At 54.3% G+C, this 13,933-nt stretch overlaps 1 protein-coding gene across 5 annotated transcripts in view; it reads right to left on the reverse strand.

The window, feature by feature from the left end:
- Positions 1-643: 643 nt before the first annotated feature.
- The window catches only part of CACNA1G (calcium voltage-gated channel subunit alpha1 G), a 66,648-nt gene continuing 53,358 nt past the window's right edge, over positions 644-13,933 (reverse strand). For 4 of the 5 annotated variants that reach the window (XM_049772832.1, XM_049772837.1, XM_049772817.1 and 1 more), the window contains 9 exons: positions 12,674-12,783; positions 10,943-11,076; positions 10,513-10,583; positions 10,316-10,394; positions 10,089-10,210; positions 8,452-8,805; positions 3,545-3,713; positions 3,150-3,319; positions 644-2,055 (listed from right to left, as the gene is read on the reverse strand). In XM_049772832.1, the coding sequence (XP_049628789.1) occupies positions 1,360-2,055; positions 3,150-3,319; positions 3,545-3,713; positions 8,452-8,805; positions 10,089-10,210; positions 10,316-10,394; positions 10,513-10,583; positions 10,943-11,076; positions 12,674-12,783 (1,905 nt within the window). In that variant the 3' untranslated portion in view covers positions 644-1,359. Of the gene's footprint in view, positions 2,056-3,149; positions 3,320-3,544; positions 3,714-6,093; positions 6,229-7,793; positions 7,938-8,451; positions 8,806-10,088; positions 10,211-10,315; positions 10,395-10,512; positions 10,584-10,942; positions 11,077-12,673; positions 12,784-13,933 lie in introns of all 5 variants that reach the window. The other variant, XM_049772843.1, reaches the window with a different exon arrangement.

Below are 13,933 nucleotides of genomic sequence, written 5' to 3' on the forward strand. Positions count from 1 at the left end.
TATAGCTTAATCCCATTGCCCGTCCTGGTGGGGTGCTGCCCACAGTGCCTGCCTGTCACAGGGTGAGCTAGAGGCTGAAAGCTGGTGAGGGAAAACCTGAGCGCTGGCACCTCGCCTCCCAGCCCCTAGATCCAAGCTGAGAAGCCGCAGCTGAGCCTGCCTCCCCCAGCCTCCATCAGCCCCATTAACCAAAACAGCTTCATTATGCCAATTTCTAGCTTTCGATGTGCGGCTGATAGCTGTCAGCAGAAATAAGAGTTAATCTGGAATTACTCACATTCAAAGTACTGCTGGCTAGCAGGAAGTCATAAAGCAGGAATGGAAACCAGGGTCACCGTCTGCCCAGTCTTCTTGCAAAGGGGCTTCTCCCTTCTCCACCCAGGAGGTTAGGTCTGCAAAGTCTGTCTCCAGGTGAGCACGGGCACTTTCTCACACACACACACACACACACACACACACACACACACACACACACACACACACACACACACACACACACACACTTGGACTCACACCCATACCCAGTTCTGACCCCAGCCCACTCCCCAACCAATCACCATCTCCAGAAATCTCTCTCCAGTGCTCCCCCCCTCCCCTTAGTAAGGCCTAACTCTGTCCCTTTTGCTTTTACTCGGGAGCCTGATTAACTTTTTATTTTGGAAAATTACTTTATTATATAGAGATATAGATATAGATATGGATGTATGTATATATAAAAAGATTCCATTTCATTTGTAAAATCTTATTTTTTTCTTTTTCTCTTTTTTTTTTCCTACAGAAAATGATGACGAGGTTAAAGGAGAAAATAAGTTACATTACATTTTTCCAAAACGGTTCTCGCTCTCCACTGAAGACGGGCCCCCCCGGCAGTGATGTGCCCGCAGCCCCAGCTTGTGCTTGGCAAGAAGAGGGGAGATAACTAGACTGGTTATTTTAGGTTAAAATAGCCAAGAGACAGACGCCTTCGCCTCAAAAATATTCTGAGACACATAGAAGTAGAAGGAAAGCAAGTCTCTTCAGTCACAAAATGCCGTACATCCCGCAGAGACTAGATTCAATTAATTTAATAAAATAGAATAGACATAGAGATTCTGCACAAACGTATTGCTTCCTCCCGACAGCTCCTGGAGTCGGGATCCTCAGTGACACGGGGCTTCTCTATCTCCCTGGAGCCGGCGTGGCCTGGAACTTTCTAGAAATGCAGCTTGCCAGGTGCCCAGTGCCACTGAGCAGGGTAAAGTGCCCGCTCCTCCACGGGACCCACCTGGAACTTTCTTCAGGAATCGAGTCCAGGAGGAGCAGGAGTGAGATTTGGCACCCAGTGGAGGAAGGTGAGAGGGAGCATGGGGGAGGGGGGGTTCAGGGATCCGGGTCTGCTGGGTCAGAGGACACACCGGACAGACTCAGCAGGTCTTTCTTTGGGGGGGACGAGGCAGCCATGCTGTCGGTGGGGCCACAGGCAGAGGGGTCCTTGCAGTCGCTGGATGGAGCCCTCCGCCGGAGGCATACGCCAGGGCTGGAGGGGGGCCGCGGGCCCTGGCCCTTGGGGGGCTCCATGGCGATGCTGGGTGGGCTGAGTTTTTTCTTGGGCCGGCTCCCAGGCCCCCCCAGAGGATGGCCTCCGAGACCAGCAGGGCTGCTGTCCAGGCAGCTGACGGCAATGGAGTGCCGGCGTTGCTCCTCCAGCCAGCAGGCAGGCCGGCGGCGGCAACTTCGTGCTTCCACACTGTAGCACTTCTTCAGGTCCCGGGCTGGCAGGGGTTCATCCTGACTGTCCCCCGGAAGGAGTTCTCCAGAAACCCAGCTCAGCTCCGTGTCCAGTTCCAAGCTGCTCCTGGTCTCCGTGGGAGTCTTGACCCAGCCGGGCTCTAGGCCCGGGCAGGGGGCGGGCAAGGGCATGTGCCTGGAGGCCTTGCTCTGGCTGGAAGTGGGCTGCGGGCGGCCCCAGAAGGACAAGGCCCGGACCCGCAGTGGGGAGGGCCCACTCACCTCTGCCAGCAGGTCATCCCGGCTGCCCAGGCCCTGAACATCCAGGGAATCAGTCCTGATTGCGGCCTGTGCACGGCAAGAGTGGGGCTCAGTCCACTTCAGCAAGCCAGAGGCCTCCTCATTCTCCCCCACTGCATAGCCGCCAGAGCACCCTAATTATTTATTTATTTGTTTTTTGGGCCACACCTGGTGACATTCAAGGGTTACTCCTGGCTTGGGGGACCATATATGGGATGCCGGGGGATCGAACCGCAGTCTGTCCTAGGTTAGTACGTACAAGGCAAAGGACCTATGGCTGTGCCACCACTCCTGCCCCAAGAGCACCCTAGTTTCTATAGCCCCTCCAACATACTTCCTTACCCACCCCTCCCATGGCAACATACATCTTTGAGGCCAGCACTGAGACCCACATTCACCCTCATTCATGCCTCCCAGTCTCTGCATACCCCGAGCCCCCTATTCTGGCACACCCCCACCTCCAAGGGCTCAGGAGCACTGCAGAATGCCTACTCAAAGTGGCCCCTATTGAACCCAATGCAGTGTTTCTACCTCTAGGCCCTAAACTCCAAATCTATGTCCAGGTGCTGATTTGCTCTAGTATATGAAGCTGTGACTATCTGCAGAAAGGGCCTGGGCACTGCCTGCAACCTGCAGCCCTGGACATGATGTGGAGCTCATTCTGCCTTAGCCACACTCATATGTAAAGGCACCCAGGGCATGCTCCATGACTTTGCCACAGGGGAGCAGACACCCCTCAGCTGCTCTCATGAGCCTCTACTTTGGGCCACTAGGGGGTTAGGGGGTGGGATCCAGAAGGTGGGTCCCGGGCTTGGCCAAAGACAAGAATGCCTGAAACCAGGTGTGTGCCCCTTAGCTCCATCCAGAAACACAGAACAAGAGCAAGGTGGCTCGGAGCTGGAGAATGAAACCTGGGGTTTCTACCTGGCCACCCCCCAGCTGGCAGGAAGGGAAGGCTAGAGCCAACTCCAAGAGGACCCAGGCCACTTGGATCTTTCTGGAAGTTGTTTCCCTGCTCTCTGTCAGTAGACTGGCACAGCACTGGCACTTTGTTTGCTAGGAGAGGGTGGTGGCAACCTGGCTTATTGCCATCAGCCTAGCATGCCTAGCACCAGCCAGCCCGGCACAAGCCTATATCTCACCTGGCGCTTGAGTGGCCTCTGGGCCAAAGGCGAGCGACCCGGTGGGGGAAGTTTGGGGATGGTGCCCCAGGCGGGAGTGCTGAGGGGCTGGAGCAAACAGGGTACATCTTTGGGAAGCTGCAGGATAAAGTTGGTGTCTGCTGGCTGGGAGTGCACGGACAAGATAGAGCCTAGGGATGGGCAAGGGGAGGAAAGATAGGTATCGAGGGTCAACCCCAGAGACTTCACTCACACACAAAACTATCTCCCATCACTGATGACTGTTCCCCTCCTATGTGGGGGAATCAGTCTGCCAGGGGAGTCCTGGCTGCTGTCCATTCCACCTGCTACCCTGCTCCTGAGTCAGTGCCACTTAGGAAAAGAGGGGTCCCCAGCCTGCTCCCCAACCCTGGTACCTGATTGAGCTTTAGGGAGTGCCCAGCTCCTGAGTGCTGGGTACCCGTCTGCATTGCCACTGTCATGATACATATAGCTGTCATTGGGCAGCGAGAGTGTCCGGCTAACTCCGCTCTTCCGTGCGCTCAGCAGATCTGGTCCCAGCACCCCATTGGAGTGAGGATCCATCTGCAGAAGAAAGGAAGGGAGGAGGGGTCTGGATTGAGTCACTGAGGCCAAGCTGGGCCACCGGAGCTCCCCACCCTCAGTGGCCCCCACAAGGTGGGATGGGATGAGTGTGCTAGGAGCAGGGCAGATACACAGGTGAACCTCCACACACAGGGAGAAGCGGAGTAGGGGTAAGGATAGGGGGGAGGAGGCCCTGCCCCCACAACTAGTCACAGCATCACATCAGGGCTCTTGGTGGGGACGGTGTGGGGTAAGGCGGTATTGAGATGGGGGAAAGCAACACCCAGGCTCCAGGGTCTGGACCTGCAGGTGGTTCCCAGTGCTGCCAGAGCCCCATCCAAGAATAAGCTTCCTGGGGGCAGGAGAAAAAAACTAAGGGAATCTGGGATGAGCAGTGGAGGGTTGGGGCATGGATTGGGTGGTGGGATGGGAGGGAGAACATTGAGGGCTGAAGACCCATTGTAAACAGCTATGCAAATCACGATGTCTAAATAAAAAATAAGGTCAATAAATCTTATTAATATTAGTCAGAGAGACCTAGAGGAATAGATAGGACTCAATATCCCTTAATAAAGTTAAACAACTTTTAAAAATATTGCTTTGAGGAATATGATTAGATTACAATAAATGACTTAAAAGGAAAAGGAAACTGGAGGGTGGACTCCTCAATCCTTGTGCTGGGACTGTGGAAGGACAAAGAACCCCATAGCTAGATGGATGCCTGGGGCAGGGCTGGTATGACAGGCAGAGTGCTGGGCAGGGCCTTGGCCACTCAGCGTTAGACTGAGGGCAGCAAGTTTGAAATCCTCTGAGGATAGTCTTGAGACTTTGGTCCCAGCTTTAGGGAACCAAGAACTACTCTCAGGGTTTTTTTTTGGGGGGGGGGGAAAGGGTTTCCTTCAGTCATACCCAGAAGTGCTGGGAGTTACTCCCTCTACCATCTCTCTGATCTTTTCAGAGATTTTTCTTTGTTGTTGTTTTGTTTTTCGGCTACACCTTGTGGATCTGAGAATTCACTCCTGTTAGGCTCAGGGGACCATATGGGAAGCGAGGGACTGAATCCAGGTTGGCCTGTGTAAGGTAAACACCCTGCCCGTTGTGTTATCACTTCACTCCAGCCTCAAATTTTTTTTTTTTTTTTTGGTTTTTGGGCCACACCCGGTAACGCTCAGGGGTTACTCCTGGCTATGTGCTCAGAAGATGATCCTGGCTTGGGGGACCATATGGGACACCGGGGGATCGAACCGAGGTCCGTCCAAGGCTAGCGCAGGCAAGGCAGGCACCTTACCTTTAGCGCCACCGCCCGGCCCCCAGCCTCAAATTTCTTTTCCTTTTGTCGGTGTTTTTGGACTATACCCAGCTGTGCCCAGAGCTTACTCCTGGGTCTGTGTTCAGGGGTTACTATTGGTAGACTCAGGGGATCATATAGGATATTGGGGATGATCCATTCTAGGTTGGATATGTGTAAGGCAAGCACTTTACCTATTGTACTAAATCTCCAGCCCCCTCTTCAGAGAGTTCCATCACTCTCTCTATCCTTAGTTCTCAGTCCCAGGGGCCCATGAATGCTGTGTTGAAAGATCTGGGTTTTTTTTTTTTTTTTTTGGTGGGGGGTCACATCTGGTGGTGGTCAGGGGTTACTATGCTCTGTATTTGAGAATCACTCCTGATAGGCTCAGTGAACCATATGAGTTACTGGGGATCTAACCTGGGTGAGCCACATGCAAGGCAAGCACCCTTCCTTGATACTATCCACTCCAGCAGGACAATCTACATCCTTTTTTCCCCTTTGCTGTCCCAGTCTTCATTTCTGTCACCCAAGACCTCTAGAACCCACAGCAAGGTCAAGGCACTTTATCCCCAAGGTAGAGGAAGGGGGAGGGCTGCTCCCAGTCAGAAGGAGGTTGGAAGCCAGGAAAGGGTGGAGAAGCCCCCAGCTCCCTCCCGGACACATAGGGACAGTGACAGACAGGGAGGCCCCACCTGCAAAAGGGCATGGTGGCAGTGGAGATGTGGCTCTGACCAGCTACGTGGTGGTGAATGGCTCAGGTGCAGGGATGCAGGGAGGTAGGGTGCAGGGAGGGGGAGGGCTGGCGTGCACGGGGCTCCAGATACAGAGGCTGGCAGCTGCCTGGTGCCATCTGTGACTTAGGTTTTGTCATTCCTGGGCCAGGCTTACAATCACAACCCCTGAGCTCCTGGGGCAAGGCCCATCAGCACTGGGGAGCCTGCTGGCAAAGAGGGGACATTTGCTTTCTGGGGGGCAGATCTGAGGAAGGGGTGACTAATGGCAGAGCAAGGGGACTGAAGGAAGAATCTGGAGCCTGGCAAGCAGCCCAGCCCCTGAGGAAACTGGGGTGCAGGGGCTATGTGGATGTACATTGCTCTCCGGAGCACTAAGTAAGAGAGTGGGGGAGTCGCCAGGCAAAGAGTCATCGGTCAGAGCTAGAGAGCAGGACGGTTCAGACACAACCTCTGATGCCAGAGATAGACTCTCCATCTCCGCTAGACGGATCTAGACGGGGAGAGAGAGGGTCAGGCGTGAGAAACCAGGGTAGCACAGCCTCGCGGGTGGCCACACATACTGATGCTCGCATACGTGCGCACACAGACACACGCCCACATATGCACACAGGCCCTCATGCCAACATTTGTGCGCACACACGCACAGATGCTCCTACATACCCACGCACACAGAGCCCCGGGCCCCCTTTTAACAAAGCATAAGGGGGAGGCCTCCTTTCTCTTTCCCCATCTTCTTCCCAAGTCAACTGACAGCACCTCCCTTCCCCCTCTGCAAACCTGACTTAGATCAGAGACTGCGGCAGGCCCTGAAGGGCCGGCACTGACACACAAACCTATTCTAACACCCGGACTGGCCCTGCACACCAGCAACGCCCAGAGAGAAGCACGGTGGGGGAGCCTTGCGAGGCTCATGGAGATGATGCCGGCAGCAAAAAAAAAAAAAAAAAGGCTTGAAGAAAGGCCAGTGCTGTGCCGCAAAGACAGCACAGCGTGGGGGGCCTGGGGACAAAGCCGCCAATCTGAGCACTGTTTTCTGCCTATTCTCTCCGCTTCCAAAAGCCTGGCAGGACTTGGCCTGCCCCCAGATTCTGCCTTCTCCCCTCCAGGGCCCTCCTCCGCCTGCCTGCAGCCGCCCGCCCTCTCCAGCTCAGATCTGGAATCTGCTCTTCTCCTCCTGGCCTGTCACCTGGGGTCTGCAGAGGCTCTGCAGGGCCTCCCAGACTGGGAGAGTGGAACCAGCCCTGCCTGCTAGGGTGGCCCTGCTCACCTTCTCATCACCCCCTGCACCCATCCCTTGAAAAGGGATATCCAACCCAGAATTGGAGCTCATGGCCAAGTCCAGGGCCTGTGGTCTGTCCCAGCTGTGTGTGGGACCTATTTCTTTGCTGCGGGATCCTTGGCTTCTCTGTCTCTGATGACACCTGTCTGCCAGGATGTAGGAGGGTGGATATGGGGCACTTGGCTAAGTAAAAGGGTTGGCAACAGAGTCTCAAGGAGAAGAGGGCAGGGCCCCCCAGTGGGTCAGAGACCCACTTCTGTGTGGGGTGGGGAGAAATTGAGGGAAGGGCTGGATCAGGACAGACCCAAGTTCTTGGCACACACTTCTGCCCAGGCCCAACTACCCTGGGCTCAAAGGCTCAGAAGCCACTGAATGAGATATGGTATGGGGCCAGGCAGTCAAAGTGGATGAGTTCTCAGTCACGTCCCTGAGGGTGACCTTTCTCCCCAGACCCTGCACCTTGCTTCCTCTGCCCTTTTAGGTACCCTACACCCCACACCTCTGCCAGGCTCTTTCCTGAATGCTCCCTTTGAGTCCCCTACAGCCCCCAGCTCTTTCAGAAGTGCTGTGTCAGTCTCCTCACTCTGACTGTTCAGAGTCAATCTCAACCTGCATGGATCCCTGGCTGCTTCCCGACAACGCTCAGGGGAGAACCCAAGGCTGCTCCCTCTCATGCCTGGGTGGGAAGAACCCCTCCAGCCCCACCACCCCAGTAGCACAGCACCATGGGGCTCTGCATGATAAGGGGATGGGCCACAGCACAGGGGCACAGTAACCTGTGGTTCGGAGCCGCCTGGGCTGCAAGCCAGAGGGAAGGCAGAGGCCTGGCCCCCAGGGCCTGCCAGCTCGTCCATCAGCTTCAGCTCCCCCTCCAGGGAGCCCTGGATCAGCAGGGATATGGAGTCAAACAGTTGTTTGTCCTGGGGACATCAGCCCGTGAGGGGAGTCAGAGTCCAGTGGTTTCAGAGGGGGTCAGCGATGGAAAGTGTGATAGCAAGGAGTGATGAGAGGCATGGGGGAAGAGAAGGTTGTACAGGCACATGCACACACGCTCGCACACGTGGGAGGAGGGGCAGATGGGAGACAAAAGGTGATAGGACCCACAAGCAGAGGGAAGGATAAAAAGCAGGTCAGGGAAGAGGAAGGACAGATGGAACCAGGCAGGTCAAGGGTAGCAAGGAGAGAGCAGTGAGGTCAGAGCAGGAAGAAATCGGAAGGAAACACAAAACAGCCTCGGCTTTCAGAGCCATGTTGGCTGGAGGAGTGGGCTCTGGGGGAGCCCACGTATCTGCTGAGTGTCTGTGCATCTGGGCCAGGCCAGGAAGGAACATTCTTCCCTTTGGGCCCAGGCATCCGGCACATGCTCCCTTCCCCACAGGGTCACCCGATCCACACCTGTGCCCAGATGGAATAAGGGGGGGGGCACCTGCTCACCGTGGAGTGCTCCAGAGAGAAGCGGGAGGCCACCCGGGCATGGGCGGCAGCAGGCGAGGTGCCAGGCTTGGGGCTGTCGGGGCTATCTGGCCCCTCGACCCCGGGCCAGAGAAAGGGGCTGCCTAGGGGCGAACGGGGCTGCGGGCTGAGCGTCTTCATCTCCAGCTCTAGCTCTGCCTCCAGCTCCGCCTCCTCCTTGGCCTCCTTATTGCTCTCCTCCAGGTGCTTCATGAGCACAGCGATCACCACGTTGACCAGCACGAACTGTGCAGTCAGCACGAAGGACACGAAGTAGATGGGCGAGATGACCGTGTTGTAGCAGGTGGACTCCTGGTCGCAATCCCGGAGTGTATCCTGGGGGGGGGGGGCAGCAAAGGCACAGTTGGGTTGGCATGGGAAATGTGGTCACCTGTGTCATGGGGGCTTGAGGGAGGAGGGAGTGATGGTACATGTGGAGGGGGCACACAGAGGTGCTCTAGAGCCTGTCCTGGGATGCATGAGTCAGATCCTAGGGAGAGGATGTGCCAGTGTGTTTGGCAGGGTGGGGGCTGCCTCAGTAGGCTACAAGCTCTTGCTCCAGTCTCCTTCTGAAGACTCTTGGACCAAGAAGGGGGGACATCATGGGGTTGGGAAGCAGACACTCAGAGGGGATGGTAGTATTGGAATATTGTGAACCTAAAATCTTTTTTTTTTTTTTTTTTTTGGTTTTTGGGCCACACCTGGCTGTGCTCAGGGGTTACTCCTGGCTGTCTGCTCAGAAATAGCTCCTGGCAGGCACGGGGGACCATATGGGACGCCGGGATTCGAACCAACCACCTTTGGTCCTGAATCGGCTGCTTGCAAGGCAAACACCGCTGTGCTATCTTTCCAGGCCCGTGAATCTGAAATCTTGCCAGTGACAGTATTGTAAAACTATAAGTCACGGTGACTAAAATCAAATTAAAAATAAATCAAGGAGCCGGAGTGAGAGGACATTGGTTAAGGTGCTTGCCTCCTTGTGAGGTATTTTTAAATTTTAAAGACCCCGATTTTATCTTTAGCATCTCATAGGGTCCCCAAGTGAAGGGTCATGTTCTCTAGGAGATTGGTTCAGGTTTAATTCCCACTGAGTTCCCAGACAGGAAAGGCAGTTCCCATTCCCCAGTCCAATTAGGACAGGGGGAACAGTTCCAGGTGTAAAGATCCGCAGGAAATAATTCACACAGTGAAAAGGTACAAGAGTGGGTCCAGGAAACCCAGTGCTCAAGCAAGGAATTAAAACCACAAAAGCTTTCTGCTCCTAAGAGGAAGCGAAGCTCAGTGGAAGAAGATTGAAGAATGAGCCCCTGCCTTCCTCAGACTCCTGCTTTTATTGACAAGAATCAGGTCCCACCCTAGGGTGGGAGAAGAATACCAAGTAAGGAATAATCCAATATTCTATCACCAGGTCACACCCTAGGGTAGAGTACAATTATTGATTAGGGTAGGATCAGTAACCCAACACCCGAGCACCACCAGGAATGATCCTCAGTGCAGAGTCAAGTATAAGCTCTGAGCACCACTGGGTGTGGCCTCAAATCAAACAATGTAAAACACCTAAAATCAATAAGTAACTAATAAAAAAGAAGGGAGGCCATCTCCCCATTTGTTTATCTCACCTTCATAATACCATTCCAGTTGTCACCTGTGGAGACCCGGAAGAGGGTGAGGAAGGCCATGCCAAAGTTTCGGAAGGTGGCATGTCGGCCCAGGCCCTCGCACGGGTGCGTCTCGTCACACTCTGCAGGAGGAAGCAGGTGAGGCAAGAGCCTGTCAGCCCCAGAACCCTTGGTTTTCAGCTCTGGCCCTATGAACCCCCCCCCCCCCAACCTCTATCCCGACTCACCCAGGTCTCCAAAGAGCTCCACGCCCAGAGCTGCAAAGATGAAAAACAACAACATGAAGAGCAGCCCCAGGTTCCCCACCTGGAAAAGAGGAAAAGAGATGGCAAAGGTGCGGTGGTTCTCCCCGCCAGCTTCTGGGAGACCCTGGCCCTTTAGAGCACCCCTCCACCTCCCCAGAGCACCCCCACTTTCCGGGTACCTGGGGCAGGGCCTGCATAACTGTGTCCAGGAGCGCCCGCATGCCCACAGCCATCTTCAGCAGCTTCAGCACTATGGAATCAACAAGGCAATCAGTCAGATCTCTGGCCCCTGGGTGGCACCTCCACCCTCGTTCCAGCCCTAGGATCCCCTTCGGTAGAGACTGGGAGAAAATTCCAGAGAGAAACATGCGCGCGCACACACACACAGACATACACACAGAAGCATGCTTATACATACATACTCAAAACACAGGTTTGCACAGAGACACATGTTTACAGGCACGCACACATACACAAGCATGCGTACACACAGGCACACATACTCATATAAACATGCACATACATGAAAAAACACATGCACAGATGCACACACGTGCGCGCACACACACACCCCATCCCTGCTGGCAGCGGGTGGGCAGTGGCGCAGACCTCGGGCGATACGCAGCACCCGCATGATGCGGATGATGGTGGGATTGATAGGCAGCGAGGCGTTCACCTCGATCTCCTCCAGCGTGATGCCCATGATGGACAGCAGCACGATGGCCAGGTCCAGCTGGTTCCACCTGCAGAGCCAAGACAGCTCCCTGAGGGGACGGCACTGCCAGCCACAGGAAAGAGCTGAGACCGTGAGCCCGACCCTTGCCCCAGTGACAGGTGAGATTATGTGATGGTATCTGGCAGACAGGACTGGAGCTCAAGCTCGGGGGCCCTAGTTTTCCAGTTTATTATTTATTTACATTTGGCTGGTTTTTTGGCCACACCTGGCAATGCTTGGCAGGGATTAGTCTTGGCTCAAGTTCATTCCAGCAGTGCTCAGAGAACCATGAGGTGCTAGGAACTGAGCCCGAGTCTCCTACACACAGCGGGGAGTCTCCACTGCAGCCCACACAGCCTCCTATTTGGTGCTTCTATGGTGTCCACAACAAACTGCACAGTCTTTCTTTGTTTTTGAGGCAGACATGGAGGTGCTCAGGATTAGTCCTGTTCTTCACTCAGGGATCACTCCTGATGAGGCTCGAGGGAACAGATGGGTACCAGGTTGACTTCATGCAAGGCAAGCACCCTCTCCACTGTAGTATTGTTCTGGCTCTTCGAATCTTTTTTTGTTTGTTTGTTTTTTGGGCCACACCCTGCAGTGCTTAGGGGTTACTCCTGGCGCTTTGCTCAGAAATCTCTCCTGGCAGACTTGGGCCTGCTGCGTGCAAGGCAAACACTCTACCGCTGTGCTATTGCTCCAGCCCCAGCTCTTTCAGTCTTTTTTTTTTTTTTTTTGGGTCACACCCTGCAGTGCTCAGGGGTTACTCCTGGCTGTATGCTCAGAAATCGCCCCTGGCAGGCACAGGGTACCATATGGGATGCCGGGATTCAAACCACTGTCCTTCTGCATGAAAGGCAAACGCCTTACCTCCATGCTATCTCTCCGGCCCCCAAGGCTCCTTCAGTCTTAAGGACTTTAGAGCCAGGAACCCATCACTCTCACGATTCTGTTGGGGGATACATTGCATATATCCCATATTACAGATAAAGAAACAGAGGCACTGCAAGGCTCCTAAATGATAAAACCAGGGTTTGAAGCTGCTCAGGCTCTTGGGCTCCAGTCTGGACTATTATTCTTCTTCTTACTATTTTAATTGTCTGGAGCACAGTTGGTAATACTGAGAGAGTGGAGTGGGAGTGGAGGGCACGGAGAGTTGGAAACTGATTTTTTTTTTTTTGGGGCCACATCCGGCATTGCTCAGGGGTTACTCCTGGCTCTCTGCTCAGAAATAGCTCCTGGCAGGCATGGGGAACCATATGGGACACCGGGATTCAAACCAATCACCTTTGGTCCTGGATCGGCTGCTTACAAGGCAAACGCCGCTGTGCTATCTCTCCGGGCCCGAGAGTTGGAAACTGAATTCAGAGTAGAAAGATCTGGGCTTTCACTTGAGCTGCAGCTCCATCACTGAACTAGGTCTCCTGCTCTTTGGTGTCAGATTTCCAATACCAGTACTTCTCCCCTTTCCTGGCCACACTGCCCCTTCTCCCCAGCCTTCGTCCAATTTTTCTCCAGCTGTTGTCGCCCACCCCCACCCCCACAACTCCATTATCAGCCATGGTGGATCCTGAAGCCAGTCCCACACCCCTCTAAACCCCCTGCACCACCATCCTCTCTGGTACCTGTCCTGGAAGAAACGACGGAAGCCGAAGGCCACGAGTTTGAAGACGGACTCCAGGACGAAGATGACCGTGAAGATGTAGTTGCAGATCTTAAGAGCCTCGTCCAGGATCTGACAGGGTTGGGATAAGATTCAGGGTTTTCTGAGTCCCACTCTTCCTACCTCCCAGATCTGGAGGTTGGGTTCATTTCAAAGTATGTTTTCTTTTGGTGGGGGCATGCCTGGTGGTGTTCAGGGGTTGCTCTGTGCTCAGGGATCACCCCTGGCGATGGTTGGGGGACCATATGGGATGCAGGGGATACAACTTGGGTCAACTGTATACAAGTCAAAAGCCTTATCTGCTGTGTTATGGCTTTGGCCTCATCAGGGCACTTCTCTTATAGGGGGTGGGATACTCTAAAGTTGTGCCCTGGAGGCCCAGAGGCCCACAGGTAATTCTCTGCCCAGCAGATTGGTAGTTCAAAGTAAGGGCCTGTGGAGGTAGTGCTGCTGAGCCCAGAGTGGGGGTGGGATCCCTGACAAATGCTCAGGGACCTCTAGGGCGCTGCACCTCGCCATGCTTGAGGGATAATATGGTGCCGAAATCGAACCCTGGTGTCCTACTTCTCAATCCCTCAGGAATCCTTTCTTTGCTGCTCCTACCCTAAAGGTGGATCATAGGCCACCTCAGGACAGAACAAGATCCTCATTTACACAAGCAGCTCAAAGCTGGGGTCAAAAGGCTTCTCCCCATGGGACATGAAGAGAACATGCTGGAAAGCACTGAAGGCTGGAAACTACAGAGGCCTGGAGTAGCACGGATCCAACACCCGTGCAGGGACAGAGGCTGATTTAAGAAGCAGCTAGATCGAAGGTGAATTCTGGAGTTGGATGACCACTGAAATCTAAACTCCAAAAGGAAAGAAACTGCTCTGCCTTCATTACCCTTAAAAGTCCAGAGCCCAGTACACAGCAGGTACCCAGCTGGGTGAAAGCAGGTTTTTGGGCCAGGGAGAGGTTCAAAGAGCCAGAGCATGTTTTTCATGTAGGAGCTCCCTGGTTTGATCCTGGGCACCACACAATTCCCCTGAGCACTGCCAGGTGTGGTATCCTCCACAAAAAGTAAATCAGGACCAGAGCAATAGTACAGCAGGTAGTGTGCTTTGCCTTGCACGCAGCCTACCCAGGTTTGATCCTTGGCATCCTCTGATGGTCCTCTGAGCACTGCCAGAAGTAATTCCTGAGTATAGAGCCAGGAATAATCCCTAAGCACTGCCAGGTA

This window comes from Suncus etruscus, chromosome 1 (genome assembly GCF_024139225.1).
Source record: "Suncus etruscus isolate mSunEtr1 chromosome 1, mSunEtr1.pri.cur, whole genome shotgun sequence".
Lineage (NCBI taxonomy): Eukaryota > Metazoa > Chordata > Mammalia > Eulipotyphla > Soricidae > Suncus > Suncus etruscus.